This window comes from Equus quagga, chromosome 4, assembly GCF_021613505.1.
Source record: "Equus quagga isolate Etosha38 chromosome 4, UCLA_HA_Equagga_1.0, whole genome shotgun sequence".
Classification (NCBI taxonomy): Eukaryota; Metazoa; Chordata; class Mammalia; order Perissodactyla; family Equidae; genus Equus; species Equus quagga.
The window spans coordinates 20,745,703-20,768,430 of NC_060270.1; the positions used below are offsets into that span (position 1 = coordinate 20,745,703).

At 38.7% G+C, this 22,728-nt stretch overlaps 1 protein-coding gene across 1 annotated transcript; it reads left to right on the forward strand.

The window, feature by feature from the left end:
* The first annotated feature begins 483 nt into the window (after positions 1–483).
* Positions 484–22,600, forward strand: TIMMDC1 (translocase of inner mitochondrial membrane domain containing 1). The gene is made up of 7 exons (XM_046659749.1): positions 484–1,531; positions 3,948–4,113; positions 6,741–6,829; positions 7,336–7,403; positions 15,445–15,523; positions 18,996–19,106; positions 21,308–22,600. The coding sequence occupies exons 1-7, from the start codon at positions 1,314–1,316 to the stop codon at positions 21,456–21,458; spliced, it is 882 nt and encodes a 293-aa protein (XP_046515705.1). The 5' UTR covers positions 484–1,313; the 3' UTR covers positions 21,459–22,600.
* The last annotated feature ends 128 nt before the right edge of the window (positions 22,601–22,728 follow it).

Consider the following 22,728-nt stretch of genomic DNA (forward strand, 5'->3'; position numbering starts at 1 on the left):
CTACATGCCAGACACCGTGCTGGGTCCTGGAAATACAGGGATGAATATACGTGGTCTCTGACCTTAAAGTTAGTCTACTGGGCCACATCGGCAAATAGGAAATTGTGATACAATGTAGTAAAGGCTATGATGGGAGCTGAATCTAATCCTGTCTCCCAGACACGGGAGAAATCTTCCTGGCGCTGTCCCTAATTCAGCTAGTCATTCTAGCCAATCACTTCTCTGGGCCTTATCTACAGAATTCCAGCTCTCAAATTCCAGAATTCTATTTACTGTATTCTACTAAAGAATGTAGCAATTTTGAATTACATCTAGAAAGGAACAAAGGCGGGGGTGGAGATTGGCAAAGAGACTAAGAAACTATGGTTGCTAGCAAAGATTAAATGAAAGTGCACAAATCAGCTTGAGAATATTTTGAATGCTTGTATTTTATTAATAACTATACTTCGAAACATATGTTAGCAGAGGTTGTAGCGACGGGAAATTATGGCTGGACTATCAAACACACACTTGATAGAAATTCCAGAAATCGTCCTGCTTTTTGAGAAACAGCAGGCATATGAACTGAGGGGAGTAAAATCCATCTTGAAGAATCCAAAGCTGATTCTTCAAAAGTGTTCTGGAAATCTCGGTGTAACTGGCACTAAAACCGATTTTCAACGCCTCGGTCCTTTCCAGCAACCGGAACATAACGAGTACGGGACGGACCCCAGCCAGCCCGGAAGGTTTCTCGTACCGTGACAGGGGGGCCTGGGCTGGTATTTGCGCAAATTGCCTTCCCCTCTCTCTGTACTCCACTTGTACTAAATACTGCACTTTCTCCTTCACCTATGTGGGGTTTCTGGCGTTTTAAATGTACTAATCTACTTGAACCCCTGACAACGTCCGGCCGACAGGAACGCGCGCGACACCCGGTTTGCGTGGCCCAGAAGGCGCAGGGACACGGGGCCGGAGGCGGGGATAGACGGCACTGAGCGATGCTACTGGCCGCCAACTAACTTCCGGGGGCGGGTCAGGCACCTCTAAGGTGAGTCTTGCCTCCAACCGGAAGTGTTTTCGGCTCGGGCTCCGCCTTCGCGCCTGCCCCTGGTCTTTGCCCTGGTGGGGGCGGGACTTCCTGTCTCATGTAGCCCAGGGCTTCCAAAGTGAGGCCGCGGCCCGAGGCGAGGTTTTGGCTCTGTGGCAGCGGGTCTGGCCGCAGATTAGCTGGGGCCTGGCGTACGGGTACTTACCCAGTTAGTCTTGCAGTTATCTTCACTGTCCTCCCACGAGCCCCTGGGAGGCCCTGGGGTCCTGAGCGCCCAAGTGTGTGCATGCCTGCAGGTTCGGAGAGGGCCATGGAGGTGCGGCCGCCGGCGCCACGGTGCCTCTTTTGTAGGGCGTTGGGTCCTTTCCCTCGGGTCTTTGCTGCGGGAGCTGTGGCCGCCGATTCGGAGGCCCTTGCGGAGGACCGGAAGCTGCCTTCCTACGTCCCAGAACCCCATTACCCGGAATCCGGATGGGACCGCCTCCGGGAGCTGTTTGTCAAAGAGTAAACGTGCCCAGGGTCTGTGGGGAGGGCCTGCGAAGATGTCCTGAAACCTGGGTCATCCTGGGCCAGAGGAGCCCAGGGTGGTGTGGTTTAAGTGGGTTTTGAGGTTCTAATATTTGTACCCCAAGCTGTTATCCTTGCCATTTGGTAGTTCTGTTGATGGACAGGCCGGTTTTCAAATGTTAGGGGCGAGATTGATTGAAAGCCAGACCTCTAAGGGATATTTAGGGAATGTAGTCTTAGTGTACTCTCCTGATTTTACAGATTAGAAGAATTAGACTAAGCTAATTAGTGTCAGAATTGACCCTGGAACCCACATCTGCAGGATTCCACTCCAGTATTCTTTTTCATATTTCGCTTGATCCCAAACTTTGATATTTCATGACCAGTAGCCCCCCGTCCCCTCCAAAAGAATGGAGGTTGGAGAGATGGCAGAGTGAGTTGTAAAATTCTTCTTCTACCGAATAAGGAATATATGAAAAATAGTGGCAACTATTGTTTCATCACCTTATAAAAGAAAAGATGTTAACTGGATTCACAAATAAGCATATTTCAGAATAAAAGATAACCCTTCAAATTAAATGAACTTTTATGAAAAATTCAGGATACTTCATTCATTCATTTCATCATTTATTCATTCATCAATTACTGGTGAGAAGTTTGCCCTTTCATGAATACTTTACCATACTACACTGTGTTATCAAGTGGTTAAATTAACTTTGATGATTTGTTATGTTGCTGAGATAGTTGGAACAAGGGAACTGGCAGAATTATATTTACTGACTTTATATGGATTCCATCATCTTGGTTTTTAAGATAATGCAGGAGCCTTTCTCATTGGTCCTTCCAATATATCTATTTGAGATACCTGTGAAACATCCTGTATTATATATGACGGAAGAGGGTTGTTTTTTGATTACCTTTACAAACCACCGAATGTTGGAGTTTAAAGAAATTTGAAAGTATAACTTTCACGCTCCTCCTTATGTTGTGGATGAGGAAACCAAGGCTCAGAGAGATGGGGATCTGGCTGTAGATCACTAGCAGTGAGTGACAGAACCAGAACCACATCCCCGTGATTGTTACCTATAATCTAGGTCCTTTCCACCACTGTGTTCTCTTTCCTCATCATTCATTAGTGTTTGGGCCAACTATATAACTTTTTAGAGCCGTCAATTCCATGTTGATAAACGGAGATAAATATCACCTATGTCGTGGAATTTTTCAGAGGATGAAAAAGAGCCAAAGCATATGCATCTCTAGGCTTGGTAAATCTGAAGCTCCTTTACCTTTTCTCTTTTCTGAGTTCTACCATAGACCAGTTTTTATGTTTTTGATCTTATTCGCTATAAAAGATAAAATATAAAATTCAAATTATAGCAGTTTCTCTTATTTACGTAAGTATAAGAATTATAGTTTTATAAGAGATTTTATTTAGATTTCACTCTTGGAGATGCAGGAACTGTAAAGACTCACTGATTCTGATTTCAGAAATGTTGTGGTTATTGGCAGTTAGAATTAGATAAACACTTGTGCAATCTCTGAGGAAAGCAATTTAGTAATGTAAGTAATTAGCATTTAGTGGTTACCTAGGAGGGCCTTTATTTATAGTAACTTGATACCTACAAACTTAACTATTCATGAGAGCAATTTTCTTGGAATCACCATTGGTGGTTCTAGTTTCTTATGCTTTTGAAAGGAATAAATTGAATAGACAGTAGTTTTTTCTTGTATTTTGGGTTGGTCAGTGCTGCCCATGCATAGTGAGATTTCTCATTCAGTGCTTTTTATAGTACAGGCCCATCTGAGCATGACATAAAAGTTAAGCATTCAGAAAGATGAGGTTTAGATTTTTTTTACATCAGGATTTTATTCTTGCATACATTGTCCTAAAACCCCATACGTTTGTAATTTCCAAAAAGTTAGCTTAAAATTCAAAAGGGGCAATATCGATCTCTACATCCAACTCACAAATTCTTCCTGTTTCCAGGAATATGGTAGAGTTGTAATAGTCATCAAAGAAGAGCACCTTAAAAAAAACCTTTTTGTTGGGGTGTAATATGCATCTAGAAAAATGTACATTAGTATACTGATAAATGGATTTTCACAAACTAGACATAGCTGTGTAACCAAGAGATTGTCACCAGCATCCCAGAAACCACTGTGTCCTTTCCATTAGCTGCCTTCTCAAGACTAACCAACCACTAGCCTGATTTCTACAGCATAGATTAGTGTGGGCTAAGATTTGAGCTACTTGTAATATAATTGTACTGTTTAATTCACCAGAGGATTTAATTGATTCTGCCCATAATGAAAAATGTGGTGGTTTTAGCATTTGAGATAATTCTGATCATACTGTCTTTTAGAGAGCAGTATCCATAAACTAACTCCAAACATTGTCTTTTTGATGTTTTAGTGAACATGAGAGACCTTCAAAGGAACTTGAGAATATTTATCGAGCGGCACTTTCAGCAGGCATCATTGGCTGGGCATATGGAGGAGTACCAGCTTTTATTCATGCTAAACAGCGCTACATTGAGCAGAGCCAAGCAGAAATTTATCATAACCAGTTTGATGCTGTGGTATGTACTGGCGTTCTCATAGGATCTGGGGGCACACCAGTTTAGCAATTCACTTTACACTTAATCATTCGGTTCTTGGTGGGGTTGGGAGGGTTTAGGATGTCAGAGTAAAGAAACAAAGTCTGTACTTAATAACAATGGAACTACTGATGCTAAAGTGCACACACATGGCCTATCGGACCACTTTTCCTATCTTCAGAAGGGATCAGCACGATGTCTCGACTTTCTGAAATATATTTCTAATCTGCTAAACCGTCAGGGCTCAGCTGTAGCATAGCTACCTCATTGACAAAGCCTCCATGGCGTACATACATTAGCTCACACTGAACAATAATTAACATATATAACTATAGCTTTACAGTTGATAGAGTGCTAACTCATGTGGTATGTCTTAGATCTGTACATCAATTCTGTTGTATTAGTGAGGAAGTTACAGCTCGGACAGTTTTTTTGTTTTGTGCAGTTTTAAAAAAATTATGTCAGACTTAAAGTTGCAAAACTAGTACAAAGAATTCCTATATGCCTTTCACCCAGATTCTCCAAGTGTTAACACTGTACCACATTTGCTTTATCATTCTCTGTATAATGCATACTATTATTTTTTTGTGAACTGCTTGAGAGTAAGTTATAGACATGGTGCATATTTCAGCATGTATTTCCCGTAAACAAGGACACTGTCTTACATAACCGTAGTATAATTATCCAGATTAGGAAATTAACCCTGATGTAGTATTATTATCTTATCTACGGACTTCATGTAAATTTTGCTATTTGTCCCACTAATGTAATTAATTTTAAAAGTAAATAAATAATAAGACATTTTTTTTTCTGGTCCAGGATCTAACACGAGATCAGATGTTGAACTTGCCTGTCATGTCTCTTTAGTGTTCTTTAATCTGGAAGTTTCTCTGTCTTTCTTTGACTTTCATGACCTTGACATTTTGAAGACTGTGGGCCATTTATTTTGTAGCCTGTCCCTCAATTTGGATTTGTTTGATGTTTTCTTGTGATTAGATTCTGGCTATGTCTTTTAGCTGGAATACCCTAGAATTGCTGTTTCCTTCCCAGCACATTATATCTGAAGCACGTGATATCAATTTGTCTCTTTACTGGTGATGTTTACTTTAGTCACTTGGTTAAGATGGTCTCTGCCAGGCCTATCTACTGTAAAATTACTATTTTTTTCCTTTGTAATTAATAAATTTCTTATGGATACTTATTAGATACTTTGAGACTATGTAAATATCCTGTTTTTCATCAAATTTCTACCCTCCTGTTTTAGCATTTAATGATGATTCTTGCCTGAAACATTTATTACTATGGTGCTTGCCAAATGGCCATTTTCTAGTTCCATTGTTCCTACATTTATTGGTTAGTATTCTGCTATAAGGAAGGGCTTTCTCTTCGGCTCTATTTATTTATTTGTCTATTTATAATTTATTTTTATCGGTATGGATTCATGGATTCTTATTTTATTCTGTAAGTTTATCATCATTTATCTTGATGCCCACATTGGCCTAGATTTGGACAGTTGGAGCCCCTTCAAGCTAGCTCCTTTTTGATATTTCCCCATCATTCTCTGAGCACATCTTTACTTGTTGGCACAGCAAGATATTCATGGCTCATCTTTTACTTTTCCAGCACCAGCCCTGGAATTTGCCATTTCACCAAGGAGCTTTAATTTCTTTTAGTGGAAGAAGGTCTTTAAAAACCAAGATCTGGTGGTTGGTATGCTTGTTGCTACTGGGGTGTCATGGCTTCTAGGCCTGAGGCAGACAGAGTTTGGAAATGTGTGTGTGTGTGAGATTTATATACACATTCATACGCACATCTATATCTATTTCTGGATTTATCTACCTGTTTATTAAAAGCCATGAGTCCATGCTGATACCCGTCAGTGACGTTTTGATTTGCCCAGTATCATACAGTATTTAAGGATCCACTTAGGGATTCCCTCAGATTCTTTAAAAATCCAGACTTGCTCCATGGTAGCCTAGTGAAAATGGGCTGTGGAGACAACATACCTTGCAATTCTGACTTTATTCCTTGTTGATTGAGTGGTCTTGGTTAGAAACTTCCTCTCTATGCTTTAATTAAAACTAAAACACCTACCTGAAGAAAATGTGAAGATTAAATGAGGTAATATAACCCAACTTTTACATAGAAGATGGTCAGTAAATATTAGTTCTTTTTTCTTCCTTTGCTCCTTTCCTGCACATCTGTGTTACTTTAATCCTTACCCTCTAATTTACCATTTACTCAGTGCTTTTTTATTTTATATTTTTCTTTTCCTCAAGAATTTTTGAATATAAAAAGCATGGCTAGTCCTGACTTTATATCTGTCATGGTATTTGCCACATAGATTCACAGCTGATACTTAATTGATGGATTACTTGGTCAATACCAGCAGTTCTTCTTTCCTTTTCTGTCTGTTGATAGAATAGATGCACATGGGACTTTTGCTTAAGCTTCAGTCCTTAAAGAATGGTATCTCTAGAGATCTTGCATTGTTCCTATCTGTTCAGGTGTCCCTGCCTAATCCATAGCTGACATCCCTCCACCACAGTTTGAGAATAAGGAAAAGGTCAAGGTGTCTGGGAACCTCACAGCCTTTTTATTAACTTTAGCAATCTGCACATCGTGCTGCCGTGCGAGGCTTCATCCGGTATGGCTGGCGCTGGAGTTGGAGAACCACAGTGTTTGTGACTATATTCAAGTAAGTTCTGTTGGAACTTGGGCAGAGGGTCTTGGTATTCTTTTAGGAGCACATCTTTCGAGCATGTGGGATTATAAAAACTAAACACCCACATGAAAGTGATTCATAATAAATTTTTCTCGAGAACTCTTATCTATCTTTGTAAAAAATTGGTCCAATTGTAGTTTTGGATCCATGGATAGATGTCTACCAACTAGTATCAAAATAGATACAAGGTTTCTAAGTAAGAGAAATTCTACAAAACTCTTCTTTCTATTTCTATTTCTAAGTGAATATTTATTCCAGAAATTTGGTTGTTTTTTGGTCCATTCTTCAGCAGGAGAAGTTCTACCCTAGAAAGTCCATAGGCATATTAGTAGTCTGGAACACGGTGGGGGAGCCTAGACTAGGATCAAGGATTGACATAGTGGGCTCTTATAAACTAATACTGACCACTTTAGTGAAAATTACAATCAAGAAGGTAAGTGGGAGATGTTTTAAATTTTCTTTTCCTTCTCCCTTCTTAGCACGGTGAACACTGGTCTAAATGTGTACCGGGATAAAAATGCCCTGAGCCATTTTGTCGTTGCAGGAGGTAAGAGATTTTTTGTTTATTCTTGTTTACATTTTTCAGTCTTGTCAAATATGGCTTAAGAAACATGTAAGGACTTATGAATCAGAGCTACTGAATTCTTTGGTTGGCTTCTCATCACATCTTGTTCAACATGCATGCAAAAATGGGAGAGCATTGTGCTTTGCCCTTGGTATGCTTGGTGAACAAGACAGAAAAAGGTCTTTGTTTTTGTGGAGTTTTTCAATCTAACATGGATGGGAAAAAATAGGTTGCCATGAGACAAAGTAACAAGTAGGTGGAGCAGTGAGATCTCTTGTGGACAGGGTGATCAGAGAAGGCCTTTCTGAGGAAGTGACGTTTAAGCTGATACCTGAAGAATGGGAAGGAGCAGGCCTTGCAAAGAGAGTAGCCTAGGCAGAGGGACCACCCAGGGTGAAGGCTCTAAGGCAGGAAAGTTCCTCAAAAGCAGGATAATATGGCTGGAACATAGTGAGTGAGAGGAAGAGTGGCTCGACATGAGATTGCTGAGGTGAAGTAGAAAGAGGACAGATGTTTCATGGAAAGTGTTTGGATTTTATTTTAAAGATCTCTGCCTCTGGTAGATATGCTCTCTTTAAAACGAACATTTTTTTTAAAAAATATTGAAGTATTATTTCCAGAAACCTAAATGACATTAACTGCCATATACACTCAGACGCTCACTAACTCATGTACATTTTCTCACCTACAAAAACACACACATACGCAACATGTAACTTATTTTTTACTTTTTATTTAGAAATAATTTCAAGCTTACAAAAAGTTGCAAAATTAAAAGTAATACAAAGAACATCATATACCCTTTACATACGGAGATTCAGCTCTTGTTAACGTTTTAGCCCACTTGCTTTATCACCTGTGCTATCTTTCTTTGGGGTGTACTTACTCCATGTATATGTATACTCACACAGGCAAACACACATATACATACTTTGAAGTTAACATTTTAATGAAAACATTTTAAAATACAAACCCAGAAATAGACATTAATAGCATTGAAGCGGCTAGAACTTACCCTTGTTAAATTTGCAAACATTTTTATATGGTTGTTCTGTAGGCTCACATACCTATACCCAAACCAAACTCTTGTCTTCCTCCCCCCACTTCCATACTTGCTCCTGCTGTTATGTTCTCTCTCATCTACCCTGTTAAATTCCAAAACTGGAAACCAAAGATTGATATGTTCCTGCCCTTTGTCCTGCTCTTTCCAAACTTCTAATCCTATCGGTTATTTTCCTTAAATATATATGGACTCTCTTACCTGCTATTATCAGATTATTTTCCCTGTTTATAATCTTGGTTTCTTCCACCTTCAGAGTTGTCTTAGTTACTTTTTTGAAATATGAATATGATTATAGTACTTTTCTGTTTGAAATTCTTCTGTAGTTTCCTATGACTAATGTCGATTCTTGACCTGGCCCCCGTGCAGCACTCTTGCTCCACCCTTATGAATAGACTTGGATTCCCCAAACCCAGCATATTCTTGCTTTACATATATTGGTCCCTGTTCTTGAACCCATCTCACTCCCAAAACTAAGTTTTTTCAGCTCCTGCTTAACCTGTCTTTCAAGGTTTGGCTCATCTGTTAGCTTCAGCTTCCCTGGAGTGTCCTCCCTAGCCCCCATTTTCCTATCTTTAGATCTGTTTAGGTGTCTTTCCCCTGTGTTCCCATAATTCACTATAAATAATTGTATTAAAGCACTTATAATGCTATGTTGTAGCTGTTTATTTGTTTTGCTTCTCTACTAAATGACTTACTTGAATTCAGAGAAAGTGTTTGCCTTTTATATCACAATTGTTTGGCCTTAGTAGAGTAGAATAAATGTTTCTTGATCAAACATAAAAATTAGTAAAATAAGAATAGCAAAATATCTCTGATACAATATAAATTTATATCTCAAAGCAGCAACCAACATTGAACTTAATGGTGAATACAAAAGTAATTTCCCCTGAAGTCAGAATCAGGGCAAGGCTGTCTCCCCTCACCATTATTATTTGGCATTGGTATGGACATTTATAAAAGAAAATTTGACATTTGGGATGGCTACGTGAGGAGCTTGGCAAATCCTGTCCCCAAAAAACAATGATAAAACTGCACAAAATTATCAAAAGTAACCGTTTAAAGATGCTGTCAATTGACCAAGGGCACACAACAACTTGAGCAGCATCTATCCAACAATTTCTACTGCATCTCAATAAGAATAGTGGGAATCTGTAGTGATTCAGCCAGGGGCTGCTCCTACTTCCTTACTCCCAGTTGCATGGTGCAGAAGTTCCACAAGGTCAAGGCAGGCTGGGAGGACCAGCAGTTCTGCTGCTTGGGGTGGCTGACTTTATTTGGAACAGAACACAGAAACTTCCATGTCTAGGGATGTTGCTGAAAACAATTTCAAACAGTCAGGGAAGGACAATATCACACAGCTAACCTGGGATTTTGATACCATTTGGGGCAAGCAACAGACTGGCAGATGAGGCAGAATCTTAACAGGGATATTCAGGGACCAAGACAGCCAAAGAGGGCTTTAACAAGATCCTACTTGTCCCCAGAACTCTGGAAAGTGGCCTGCTTGTATAAGTATGCACACTTAGGAAAGACTGGTGAAGGCCCCAGCAAGCTACTTATTATTGGTTAATTGTGAGGCCTTATGAACACAGAAAGTAAAAGCCAGAAAAGAGTTATAAACTGCTTAAACTTTGAATGCATTCCTCAAGCCACAAACAGATCCATTGGCAGAGGGTGGAAGCCTTACTGGATTAAGCAGAGCCACTGACAGATCATTGGCTGACTCCTAAGCTGATGTGATTCCTGCGAAGCCAGACATAAAAATAAAAACTGAGCAGAGACATCAGTGACTACACTCTACAGAAAAAAAGACTCCACAAAATTGGTCTAGGCAAGTCACTACAGAAACAGAGGACCACATCCATGATCCTGGGTAGGGGTGTTCTAATTCCAGAGTTGCTATAATTTATTACCTAAAATGTCCAGTTTGCAACAACAACAAAAAATCACAAGATGGGATACAGAAAGCAATCATTTGGAATGTCTCTGACAAGGCCCATTCTGCTGGACATGGCAGACAAAGATTTCAAACCATTTTTAAAGAGTTAAAGCATGATGACAATGACTCATCAAGTAGAAAATATCAGTAAAAATAGACATTATAAAAAAGAATCAAATTAAAATTTGAGTGGATAAATATAATAATGGAAATTAAAAATTCACTGGACATGAGGAGCTCCAAAGCAGATTTGAGAGAGAATCAATGAACTTGAAGATAGGTCAGTAAGATTGTCTCTTGTGAAGGACAGAATATTAAAAGTTAAGAAAAATGAACAGAGCCTCAGAGATCTGTGGGACACCATTAAGCATAGCAACATATGTATGATGGGACTACTGGATGGAGAGGAAAGAGAAAGGGGCAGAAAAAATATTTTAAGAAATAATGGCCAAAAACTTCCCACATTTGATGAAAAACAATCCACACATCCAAGAAGCTCAAAAAACTCCAAGAACAACAACATGAAGAGATTCACACCTAGACATATAATAGCTACATTGTTGAAAGACAAAGAGAAATCTTGAAAGCAGCAAGAAAAAAACAACTCATACAAGGAACACCTAATAAGTTCACAGCTGACTTCTCATCAGAATGATGGAAGCCAGAAGGCAGTAGAATGACGTTCAAAGTGCTAAAAAGAATAAGCTGTCAATCAAGAATTCTATATCTACTAAACCTTCCTTCAGATTTGAAGACAAAAGTAAAGACATTGGCAAATAAAGAGGATTTGTTGCTAGCAGACCTGCCTTACAAAAATACTAAAGGAAGTTCTTCAGGCTGAAAGGAAGTGATCCCAGATGGTAACTTGAATCTACATGAAGAATTGAAGAGCATTGATAAAGATAATTATGTAAGTCATTATTAAAACCAGTATAAATATTTTCTTCTCTTAATGATCTAAAAGACAGTTACATAAAATAAGAAAATTGAAGTGTTGGGCATATAACTAAAGCTACATATAACATTAAAAGCACAAAACAGAGGGAAGGAATAGAGGTATGGTGGAGCAAGCAAATGATACTAAATAGTAGCTTGACTCCACAGGAAGAAATGAAAATTAGTAGGAATGGTAAACATATAGGTTAATATAAAAGACCTTGTACATTTATTGTTTCTTCTTTCTTTTCTTAACTGTTTTCCCCCTTAACTTCTTTAAAATATGTATGGTTGTATAAAATAATAGTCATATTCTTGTTTTTTTAACATATATACATAACATAAATGACAGTAGTAGCATAAAGATTGGAGAGGAGTGGAGCTGTATTGGAACAAGGTTTCTACATTTTAGTGGAATAAAATTAGTACTGATCTGCAGTAGAATGTGATAAGTGAAGATGCATAATGTAATCACTAAAGCGAGTAATAAGAAAGTAACTTTTAAAAGTAGTAACAAGGTCAAAAAGGAACTAAGTGAGATATATAGAAAACGAATAGCAAAATGTCAACCTAAATCCACCCATATCATAATAACATTAAATATGAATGGATTAAGCGCTCGAGTCAAAAGGCAGAGATTGTCCAACTGTATTAAAAAAAGATCCAACTATATGCTATCTACAAGAGATATACTTTAAGTTCAAAGAAACAAAAATGTTGGAAGTAAAAAGATGGAAAAGATAATACTATGCAAACATTAAGAAAAAGACTTCAAATGGCTATATGAGTATCAGACAAATAGACTGAGGGGGCCAGCCCAGTAGCGTAGTGGTTAAGTTTGTGCTCTCTGCTTCAGCAGCCTGGGGTTCACGGGTTTGGATCCCAGGCGTGGACCTACACATGACTCATCAAGCCATGCTGGGCATCCCACATACAAAATAGAGGAAGATTGGCACAGGTGTTAGCTCAGGGACAATCTTCCTCAAAAAAAAAAATAATAATAGACTTTAAGACAAAAGTGCTACAGTCAAAGAAGGACATTTTATAAGGTTAAAAGGCCAATCCATCAAGAAGATATAACATTTATAAACATATATGCATCGAACACCAGAGCTCCAAATACATGAAGCAAACAGTTTGAATTGAGAGGATAGATAGACAACTCAATAATAGTGGTTGGAGACTTTAATACCTACTTTTAATAATGGATAGAACACCTATAGGGAAAATTAACAAGGACGTAGAAGACTCGAACAACATTATCAACCTATGCGACCTAACTAACATCTCTAGAGCTCTCCACCCAGCAAAAGCAGAGTATACATTCTTTTCAAGTGCATGTAAGACATTCTACAGGCTAAACCATATGCAAGCCTGTAAAACTAGTCTCAATAAATTTAAAAGGATTGAAATCATACAAAGTATGTTCTCTGACCACAGTGGAATTTAAAAGAAGAATTTGGGGAAATCCACAAATATTTGGAAATTAAACAACACATTTATAAAGAATCCATAGGCCAAAGAGGTGAATTAGAACTATTTTGAGTTGAATGAAAATAAAAGCACATTATATCAAAATTTATGAGATCAGCCAAATTAGTACTTAGAGGGAAATTTGTATGTAAACAGTAAGAAAAAGAAAAAGTAAGTAAAAGAACAAAGATCTCAAATGAATAATCTAAACTTCTTTCACCTTTAAAAACTAGAAAGTGAAGTACAAAATAAACCTAAAGTAAGCAGATAGAAGGAAATAATAGAATTAGAGTGAAACTCAATGAAATTTAAAGAAAAACAATAGAGAAAATTAATGAAACAAAAAGTTGATTCTTTTATTTTTGTTTTGTTTTGTTTTTTGAGGAAGATTAGCCCTGAGCTAACATATGCCGCCAGTCCTCTTTTTTTGTTGGGGAAGATTGGCCGTGAGCTAACATCTGTGCCCATCTTACTCTACTTTATATGTGGGACACCTGCCACAGCATGGCTTGACGAGTGGTGCTAGGTCTGTGCCTGGGATCCAAATCGGCAAACTCTAGGCTGCCAAAGCAGAGTGCGTCAACTTAACTACTACACCATGGGGCCAGCCCCAAAAGTTGGTTCTTTTAAAAGATCAACAAAGTAGATGATTTTTTAGCAAGACCAACCAATAAGAAAAAAAAAGGACAGAATTCCAAAATTTACTCAAGAAGAAATAGAAAGTTTAAGTAGCCGTATAACAAGTTAATAAACTAAATTATTAAAAATCTTTTGTGGCCAGCCCAGTGGCACAGTGGTTAAGTTTACACACTCCACTTCGGTGGCCTGGGGTTTGTGGGTTCAGATCCCGGGCATGAACCTACACATTGCTCATCAAGCCATGCTGTGGTAGTGTCCCATATACAAACTAGAGGAAGATTGGCGCAGATGTTAACTCAGGGACAACCTTCCTCAAGCAAAAAGAGGAAGATTGGCAATGGACATTAGCTCAGGGCCAGTCTTCCTCACCAAAAAAACAAATCTTTTGGCAAAGAAAAACCTGGGACCAGATGGCTTCCCTGGCTACTTGGTAAGTTTCTTTCACTAACTCTTCCATAAAATAGAGGAAGAGGGAACACTTCCCAACTCCTTCTGGTAGCCCAGTATTATCCTGATACCAAAGCCAGAGGAAGAGAGCAAAGAAAACTATGGATGGACTATATTTCAAGGGTACATACACAAAAATCCTTAACAAAATATTAATAAACCAAGTCCAGCAACAAATAAGGATTGTATACCATGACCAAGTGGAATTTATCCAAGGAATTCAAAGTTAGCTTACAAGAAAAAGCTAAGCATCACAGCAACACTCAGCCACCACATATGACGACCAACAGATGGGTGGTGTGGTTCCCTGACCGGAAAACAAACCCTGGCCACTGCTGTGAGAGTGCCACATCTTAACCACTAAACCGCCAGGGCTGGCTCGTTTCTTTTTAGCACTGAATAATATTCTATTGTCTGGAAGTACCATGCTTTATCCGTCATCTGCTGAAGGATGTATTGTTTGCTTCCAAGTTTTGACAATTGTGAACAAAGCTGCAGTAAACATCTGTGTTTAGGTTTTTGTGTGGACATAAGTTTTCAGCTCCTTTACGTAAATACCAAGGAGTGTGATTGCTGCATCATATGGTAAGAGTGAGTTTAGGTTCGTAAGAAACCACCAAACTGTCTTCCAAAATATCTGTACCATTTTTCATTCCCACAAGCAGTGAAGGAGAGTTTCTTCTGCTCCACATTCTTGCCAGTGTTTGGTGTTGTCAGTGTTCGAGATTTTGGCTATTCTAATATGTTTTAAAAAAATATTTTGTTTTTAAAAAATATTTTGTTTGGAAAAGAAGACTAGGAAAAAAGGACCAAATTTATTACTGTCTTTGGGTAATGGAATTATAGGTGATTTTTGTTCATTTAAAAATTTAGAAAACTTAAAAAATGAATATATAGTACTTACATAAGAAATATAAACTCAAATGTTATTTTTAAAAAATTTTACCACCTGAGATGGCATTAGTTGTGTTGTGCATAGTATAAAAGGAAAATGAATGGGCATCATCGAGGTGCGATCCCAGTGGGAAGGAGGAGGACCCAGGCATTGGCCACTAGGTGGCGTTGTAGGCCAAATGCCCGCTTGCAGTCCTGCCTGAGAGGTGAAGTGGAGGAGGACAGAAAGGGTGAGGCTGGGGGAAGGCATAAGCTGCAGGGGGTTTTGTTGTTTATTTGAAGAAAGCTTTCCTTGAAGAAGGAAGAAATGAAAAAAGAGGAAGTGAAGAAATTACAGATATTTAAGGAGAGGTGGGAAAAAACGAGCAGAATGAGAAGAGGTTGGATCCATAGACCAGAGGGAGGAAATGGTTTGTAAAGGGAGCGTTTCTTGCTTTGACCCTGCAAAGGGGAAGAGAAACTAGCTGTATTGGCATTTTAGATTCCGGAAATCTAGGTTGTGGTGGTATGTTAATGTTGGTTTCAGAAAGCTTATTTAGGGGTTTATGTCCTTTTCGTGGAAGGAAAATTAAAAAATGGAATTCAGGTGTTTAAAGATGAGAATAATGCCTTTTCTGTTTGTTTTTAAATAGCTGTCACAGGAAGTCTTTTTAGAATAAACTTAGGCCTGCGTGGCCTGGTGGCTGGTGGCATAATTGGAGCCTTGCTAGGGTAAGTGTTACAGTGGTTTGATTCTAAATGAACACAACTTTCATTAATGGCTTGCCTCTTAAAAATCTCATTCACATCTAGAGAGCAAATTTAGGGGCCGCCCCATGGCCGAAGGGTTAAGTTCACACTCTCCGCTTCAGCGGCCCAGGGTCTTGCCAGTTCGGATCCTGGGCACAGACATGGCACCGCTGAGACCATGCTGAGGCGGTGTCCCACACAGTACAACCAGAGAGACCTACAGCTAGAATATACAACTATGTACTGGGGGGCTTTGAGGAGAAGAAGAAGAAAGAAGAAAAAAAAAGATTGGCAACAGATGTTAGCTCAGGTGCCAATCTTTAAAAAAGAAAATAAAATCAGTGAAGTTTTAGAGAGCAAATGTAATCCTTAGAGCCTGTCAAATGTCTCTAGTCTTGTATTGGCAGTAGCTTTGACTGTCCAATTCTAATTCTACCTCAGTTATTGATTTTACTTTGTTTGCACTGGGTAAAAACTGTTTAAATATCACTAATACCTGAAACTATTTGTAGTTTGAACAAAGGAGCTATATATAAGGAGCAGGAACAAGGAATGAGAAACAGTTAAAAGCACGTTCTATAAAAAAATTTTGTTTAGATTTCTTTTGTTTAGTTTAATAAATTTTTAAAATTTTCTTCTCCAACTTTTTACTTTGAGAAATTTCAAACCCACAGAAAAGTTGAATAAATTAGTGCACTGAATACCTCTATACCCTTTGCTTGGACTCACCTTGTTAATATTTGCCATATTTGTTTTCTCTCTCTCTGTATATGTGTAGGATGTGTGTGTGTTTCTTTTTCCTTCCTGGTTAAAGCATTTGAGACCTCATAATTCTTCACCCCTGAATATATCAGTGTGTATCCCGAGGATGAAGAACACGCTGCAGTGATAGCACAGTGCAGTGGTCGCAGGAACTAATTTAGCGTTTCTCCAATACAGCTGTCTAAGATAGGGTCCATATTCAGAATTCCTCAATTATTACAGTAATGCCATATATATATATATATATATATTTTTTTTTTTTTTAACCCAGGATCCAGTTGTATATTGTATTTAGTTGTCATGTCTCTTTAGAGTCCTTTAAACTAGAACAGTTCCACTGCCTTTCCCCCCCCAAATATTTCTCAGTTTTATTTGATTATCACCTCATGATTCAATTTAGGTTAAATGTTTTCATTGGGAATACAGCATAGGTGAAGTTGTGTCCTTCTCAGTGTATCACATCAAGAAACATATTATGTCACCGTTTATAAGTGATGTTAACTTTCATTATTTGGTGCAGTTTTTTCTTGCTGTGTAGCGTATTACCACAAACTTGGCACCTTGAAACCCCACCCATTTATTCTATCACTGTTCTGTAGGTCAGGAGACCGGTAGGCTCGGATGGGTTCTCTGCTCAGGGTTTCACAAAGCCAAAAAAATCAGGGTGTTGGCCAGGCAGGCTCTTCTCTGGAGGCTCTGGGAAAGAATCTGTTTTCCAAACCGTTCAGGTCGTTGACAGAATCCTTCTGGCTGTAGGTCTGAAGTCCCTGTGTCCTGGCTCACTGTGAGCCAGGCATTGCTCTGTGACTGGAGGCATCCACATTTCTTTCTCACAGTGCCTTGCCCCCACCCCCCCCCCCCCACCGCCGGCCCCCACCCAGGGTCAAACCAGCAACCAGTGTGTTGAATCCTTTTCATACTTTGAATCTCTCAGTCGCTCTGCCACCAGCCAGAGAAAACTCTCTGCTTTTAAAGGGTTCGCCCAGATAATCTCCTTTGTGATTGACTCCAATTCAACTGATTAGAAACCTTAGTCACATCTGTAAAATCTGCTTTGCCATGTAACATGATATAATCAGGAGCATAATAGCTCATCATATTCATAGTCGAGGGATTAGGGCAGGAAAGTTTGCAGAGTCATTTTAGAATGCTCCCTACCATATTTGCTATCGACTAAATTTGTCCACTACAAAGGTATCTTTGTCCCTTGTGACTAATAAGTAATCTGTGGGCTGAGACTGTGAATAGTCTGCTCTCCAGCTTTTTTTTTGTGGTTTTAATGATCCCCTGATGATCCATGCTGTAATCAGTTATTACAAAGCTGGTTGTAAAACGTTGATTGGCTAGTGTATCATTTCTTCTATATTTATTATCAGGAATTCACCTGACTAGAAGAGTTCTCCCTTCCCCTCCATCTACCCACTCCCTTTTTCTACCCTCTTTCCAGGAGGAGTTAATACTGTAGACTATGGATTCTTTTTTTTAATTAAACTTTTAAAAAGAAATTCAGCATGTCATAGTCCATTGCTGACATTATTTTTGTTTTATTATTTATATACCAGCTTTATCTGAAGGAGAAAATTGTTGAAGTTAGCAGCAAAAATATTTTTTTACATTGTGGTAAAAAACACATAACAAAGTTTGCCATCTTAACCATTTTTAAATGTACGGTTTAGCATATTCATGTTGTTGTGCAATAGTTCTCTAGAACTTTTTCATCTAATAAAACTGAAACTGTGTTCTTGTTAAACACTAATTCTTGCCCTTCCCCCCCAAGCCTTTGGCAGTCACCTTTCTGGTTGCTGTTTCTATGATTGTGACTACTTTAGATACTTCATGTGAGTGGAATCATATAATATTTGTCTTTTTGTAACTGGCTTACTTTGTTTAGTGTAATGTCCTTGAGATTCATTCATGTTGTAGCGTGAGACAGGATCTGCTTTCTTAAGGCTGCACAATGTTCCATTGTTTATACTACATTTTCTCTATCTACTCATCTATTGATGGACATTTCCACTTAGCAAACATAATTTTTAAAATGAAGTTACTTAAGTTGTAGCCAGAGGGGATTTAAGTTATTTCAGAGTCAAAAACTCCTTCTCTTTGAGGACGCAAGAATCAAACACTCTTCATCACTGTAGTAATTATTATCTAAATCAGTTTCTCAGTGTGTAACTATTGGCATTGTAGGTGAGACTGTTGTGCCAGCCTTTTGCATTTTAGGATGTTTTGGTGGGTCCACCCCCAAAAGCCAGTAGCATCCTTCCTCGAACCAAAAACACCCTCCACAGTTCCTGCCCCCTGGGGGATCTGGTACCATTGCTGGTACTAATTTGATTTCTGAGAAGCCTTCAGCATAAAGCTACTTCTAGGACTTCATAAATATATATCTTCCCAGTTTATTTATCATTCATGATAAAAAAAACACAGAGCCAATTTATAGACCCGTTGTTTTTATACCAGGTAATTTTAGGAAGTTGCAGTGATTGTTTTTGTCTGTTGTTCAGACCAGAAAGGAAATTGCCTTCCTGTTTTCTTCTTCATTCAACAAGGACGCTTTAACTGTCCTGTGTGTCTGGACCCATCAGTGAACACGCGCTCAGCTGGTGGTGCTCAGCCTTAGAAGAGACACTTACATGTTGCGTGTCTCAGGGTTCTTTCTTCCTAAGCTTTCCCTCTGTTTCCTCCGCAGCACTCCTGTAGGAAGTCTGATGATGGCACTGCAGAAGTACTATGGTGAGACCGTTCAGGAGAGAAAACAGAAGGATCGGAAAGCACTCCATGAGCTGAAAGTGGAAGAGTGGTAAGGAGCCTGTGATGATGAGCATGTCTGACTTTCCTAGTGCAGGCCTTAGAGAGTGTTCTAAGCTGCCACTCAATTCAAAGAAAAGTTCCTTTGTACTGAGTCCCTCAACTTGTACCCTACCTGGTCTTTTAATCTTTTTAATTAAGGAGAATGGAAAAATGAAAGACACTAATTTTATTTTTAATCTGATGAGGTTCTTTCCTTAGATACATGTTTTTAAAAAGCTAAGATGTAAATCTCATTCGGTTGCATATTTTTTGCTTTTCTCATATTCTTGACTATATAGGAATTACCTAAAGGAAATGCACAGCAGTGAGTGAGCTTTGCTAGGCTTTATTTAAAAGCTGATACTCCGTTTGCACATACATCTATGAACAACAGAGAGCATGTTAAGTCTCTACATTCAAAGATTCTACTTCTTGCTGTGAACACACAGGAATTATGTAGATAGAGTTCATGGACTGGATGCCACTGAGGAGGATGAAAGCTTTCACTTATTCCATCTAGTCATTCCCTGGGGTACAGTTATCACACTGATAGCTGACTTCGTGCTGATTCTTTGTAAGATCAACATGACAGGCTGCCATCTGGCAGTCCTTGTACAAATGATTCTCATGGTTCAGCTTCCTGGGCACTAAGATGACATCTGTTGCTACTGCTTTGGTAGTTGAATACAGAAGCAGTCTTTTTTTTTCTTTTGTTTTTACTTGAAACTTCTATTTATGCCAAACACACACACACACACAAACACACAGAAATTCTTGGTATCTATAGATCTGTTTTCCAAAGACTTAGGTGCTATAGAAGAAACAGCATTGTTTTTGGAGCCAATGAAACTTTGAAAACAAAGCTTAAATCCCAGCTAGACTATTAATTAGTTCCGTGACCTTAGATATTTTCCTTAACTTCAAGCCCTCAGTTTTCTTAGCTGCTCTAAGGGCAGAATCATATCACAATGCTCAGTATATGTTTGTTTCATTCCTTCCTCCTCTCCATAGTAAGAGGGTAGGTGAGATATGCAATTGACTAGGTTCCAGGGTACAGCACCTAAAATTCTGAATGCCAGCATAAAATTTGATATTATGAAGAAGTAAAAGCATGAAAGCATTAGCTTATTCTAGTTCTTTAGGTGTCATAAAAGAATTCTTTTTTAAAAAGGAAGCTTTGAGAAAGGAGTTAGAAAGGTAAGGAAGTATACTGGTTATTTGAATCTGATACATAGAAGAATTAACATTTGGAAAAATATAAATAATAATAATTGTATTCCCCAAAAAAAGGAAACTAGAAAAAATAACTAGAGAAGTTGTCAGTTATTTAGAGATGGAAAACCTCAATAATGGGTAAAAACAATAACTTGAATTATAGTACTGAAAGAACACTGGCAGAGGAAGTAGTGTCAAAAATGTATAGGTTATCTATATGGAATATATGTGATATTTTTGAGGAGAGTTAATTTAATAAATAGTTAAGAACCTTTTATATGTCTGCTTCTTTGCTTGAAAATAACCATAGGGAAATCAAACAAAGTGGGAGTCTAAAAAATTGCCTTAGTGAGCAGAAATTGTAGAAAACTGGCTGTAGAGATATGGAGAAGAAATGGTCCCATCTGCTCAGAAAGACCTGAGAAGAAAGTCATGGGCGACCCTGTTAATCATATAAAGAAAGGAAGACACTAATATTTGATTTAGAAAAAGAACTGATCCGTTATTTGGAAATCAGATTTTCACTCTTGGTGAATATGCCTCTATAGTGTGGTCCTGCCTGACTTTTCTGTAACAAGGTTACCATGGTCATAGCCTTTGTGCGTTTCCTACAAGGTCTTCTAACAGAGGGTTTAACAGAGTGGCGGGGGTCACGTCCGCCCAGCCCTGAGGGCAAGAGGACGGCTAAGTTGTGGGGTTCACACCTTAGCTCAGGCTGCTTCAGCAACTGCACGTCCCCCCTGCGAGAACTCGGGAATATCTTTTGACTCAGAGCTGCTGCCAGGGCGGTGTCCATTTTGGTCTCATGAGAATCTTAGTTGGCTTGTGACTGGAACAGGTTAGGAGAGAGAAGGAAGTAATTGTCTCTGAAGTGCAAGGAGCACTGTTTGCTCATAACTTGCAGGGAGAATAACACAAATACTATCTTTTTTAAAAACCAAAGAACTAAAGAAATGGAGCAGTACTTGATATATCCTTTTCATTCTTTGATTACAGGAAAGCCAGACTACAATTTACTGAGCTCCTCCCTGAAGAAATTGAAAGCAGCTTACAGAAAAATCAATCGAAGGATGATGCTGAGAAAATTGAAGCACTGCTAAATCTTCCTAGAAACCCTCCATCAACAGATAAACAAGACAAGGACTGAAAACCTCCTTGACTTGAAACTCCTTGGAGAGTTGAAGGGAGCTGTGTTGCCATGTTCATTGAATGCCAGTGGTCAGACTCCTCTTTGGTCAGCCTGCTGACAGATGTAAGGGCTGGCACCTGTGCTGGCAGGGACTTGCTCTTATCTTTTTTTTTTTTTTTTAACCAAGAATTGGGCTGTTGTACTCTAACTTTACTAATCCTTAAATTGAAATACATACTTACATCTATATTGATTGGTTTATATATTTGACGTTATATCTATATTGATTGATCAATATATATTTGTTTTCCCTGGATTTTACAACAGGAAATTAAGAATTTCCCAAAAGATTAAAGTTGAATTCTACAGGTTCTTTCTTTTTCTTGTAGCCCTTTAACAGGGTACTCTAGGAGCCCGTAGGAGGGGAGGAAAGAACCAGGTAAGGGAAATAGTCTGTGAAACTCTTGTGCCCTGGGGTCCTAGAAACAGCATGGGCCTCAGTGTGTAATAGTGTTTGGTTTTGTTTTAATAAAAATCAAAGATGATTCCCACGCCATCTGAAGTAAAATATAAATGTAACAAAAAGGAAGTAGATAAGCAAGATTACAGAAGCAGCCCAGCTTTGTTTCCTGTCTCAGTATTGCTGACAAAGCATCTCCGCTGTAGTATGAAGAGTTACTTAGAATAGATACACAGTTTCTACACTGCAGGAGTTTACTGCCTAAGAAGGAAGCTGTGCTGAAGATTGTGATGGGGGCGGGGGGGCGGGGGGACGGACACGACATGGGACGACGACGATGACTGCTAGTGATTTGTTTTTGTATTAGACCTCTTAGCTCCTACTGTAAAATACTGTTGTCCACAGGAGCAAGGTTTGTGAAGCCATGTAGTGTAGTGGCTAAAACCATGGGCTCTGGAGGCAGACCTCTGGCTTAAAATCCTGGCCATGTGGCTTTGCAGCCACATGACCCACAGCAAAGCCACTTTACTTTAAGACTCAGTTTTCTCATCTGTCAAATGAAATAGTATCTACCTCAGAATGGGCATTTAATGAAACGATGCACGTAAAGCGCAGCACAATGCCCTGGCACACAGGCGTTAGATAACAACAAATATTACTTACAAGGATATAAGACCTCTGCACCAATATATTTTCGCCATGATTTACATGTTATTACCACACTGCATAAAGTGTGTTTTTCTTAATTATCGCATTCATAAATTGCTGACAAATTGACAGTCTGTTTATTGTTTTATTCACAACCACATATAGATTAAATCCTTCAAC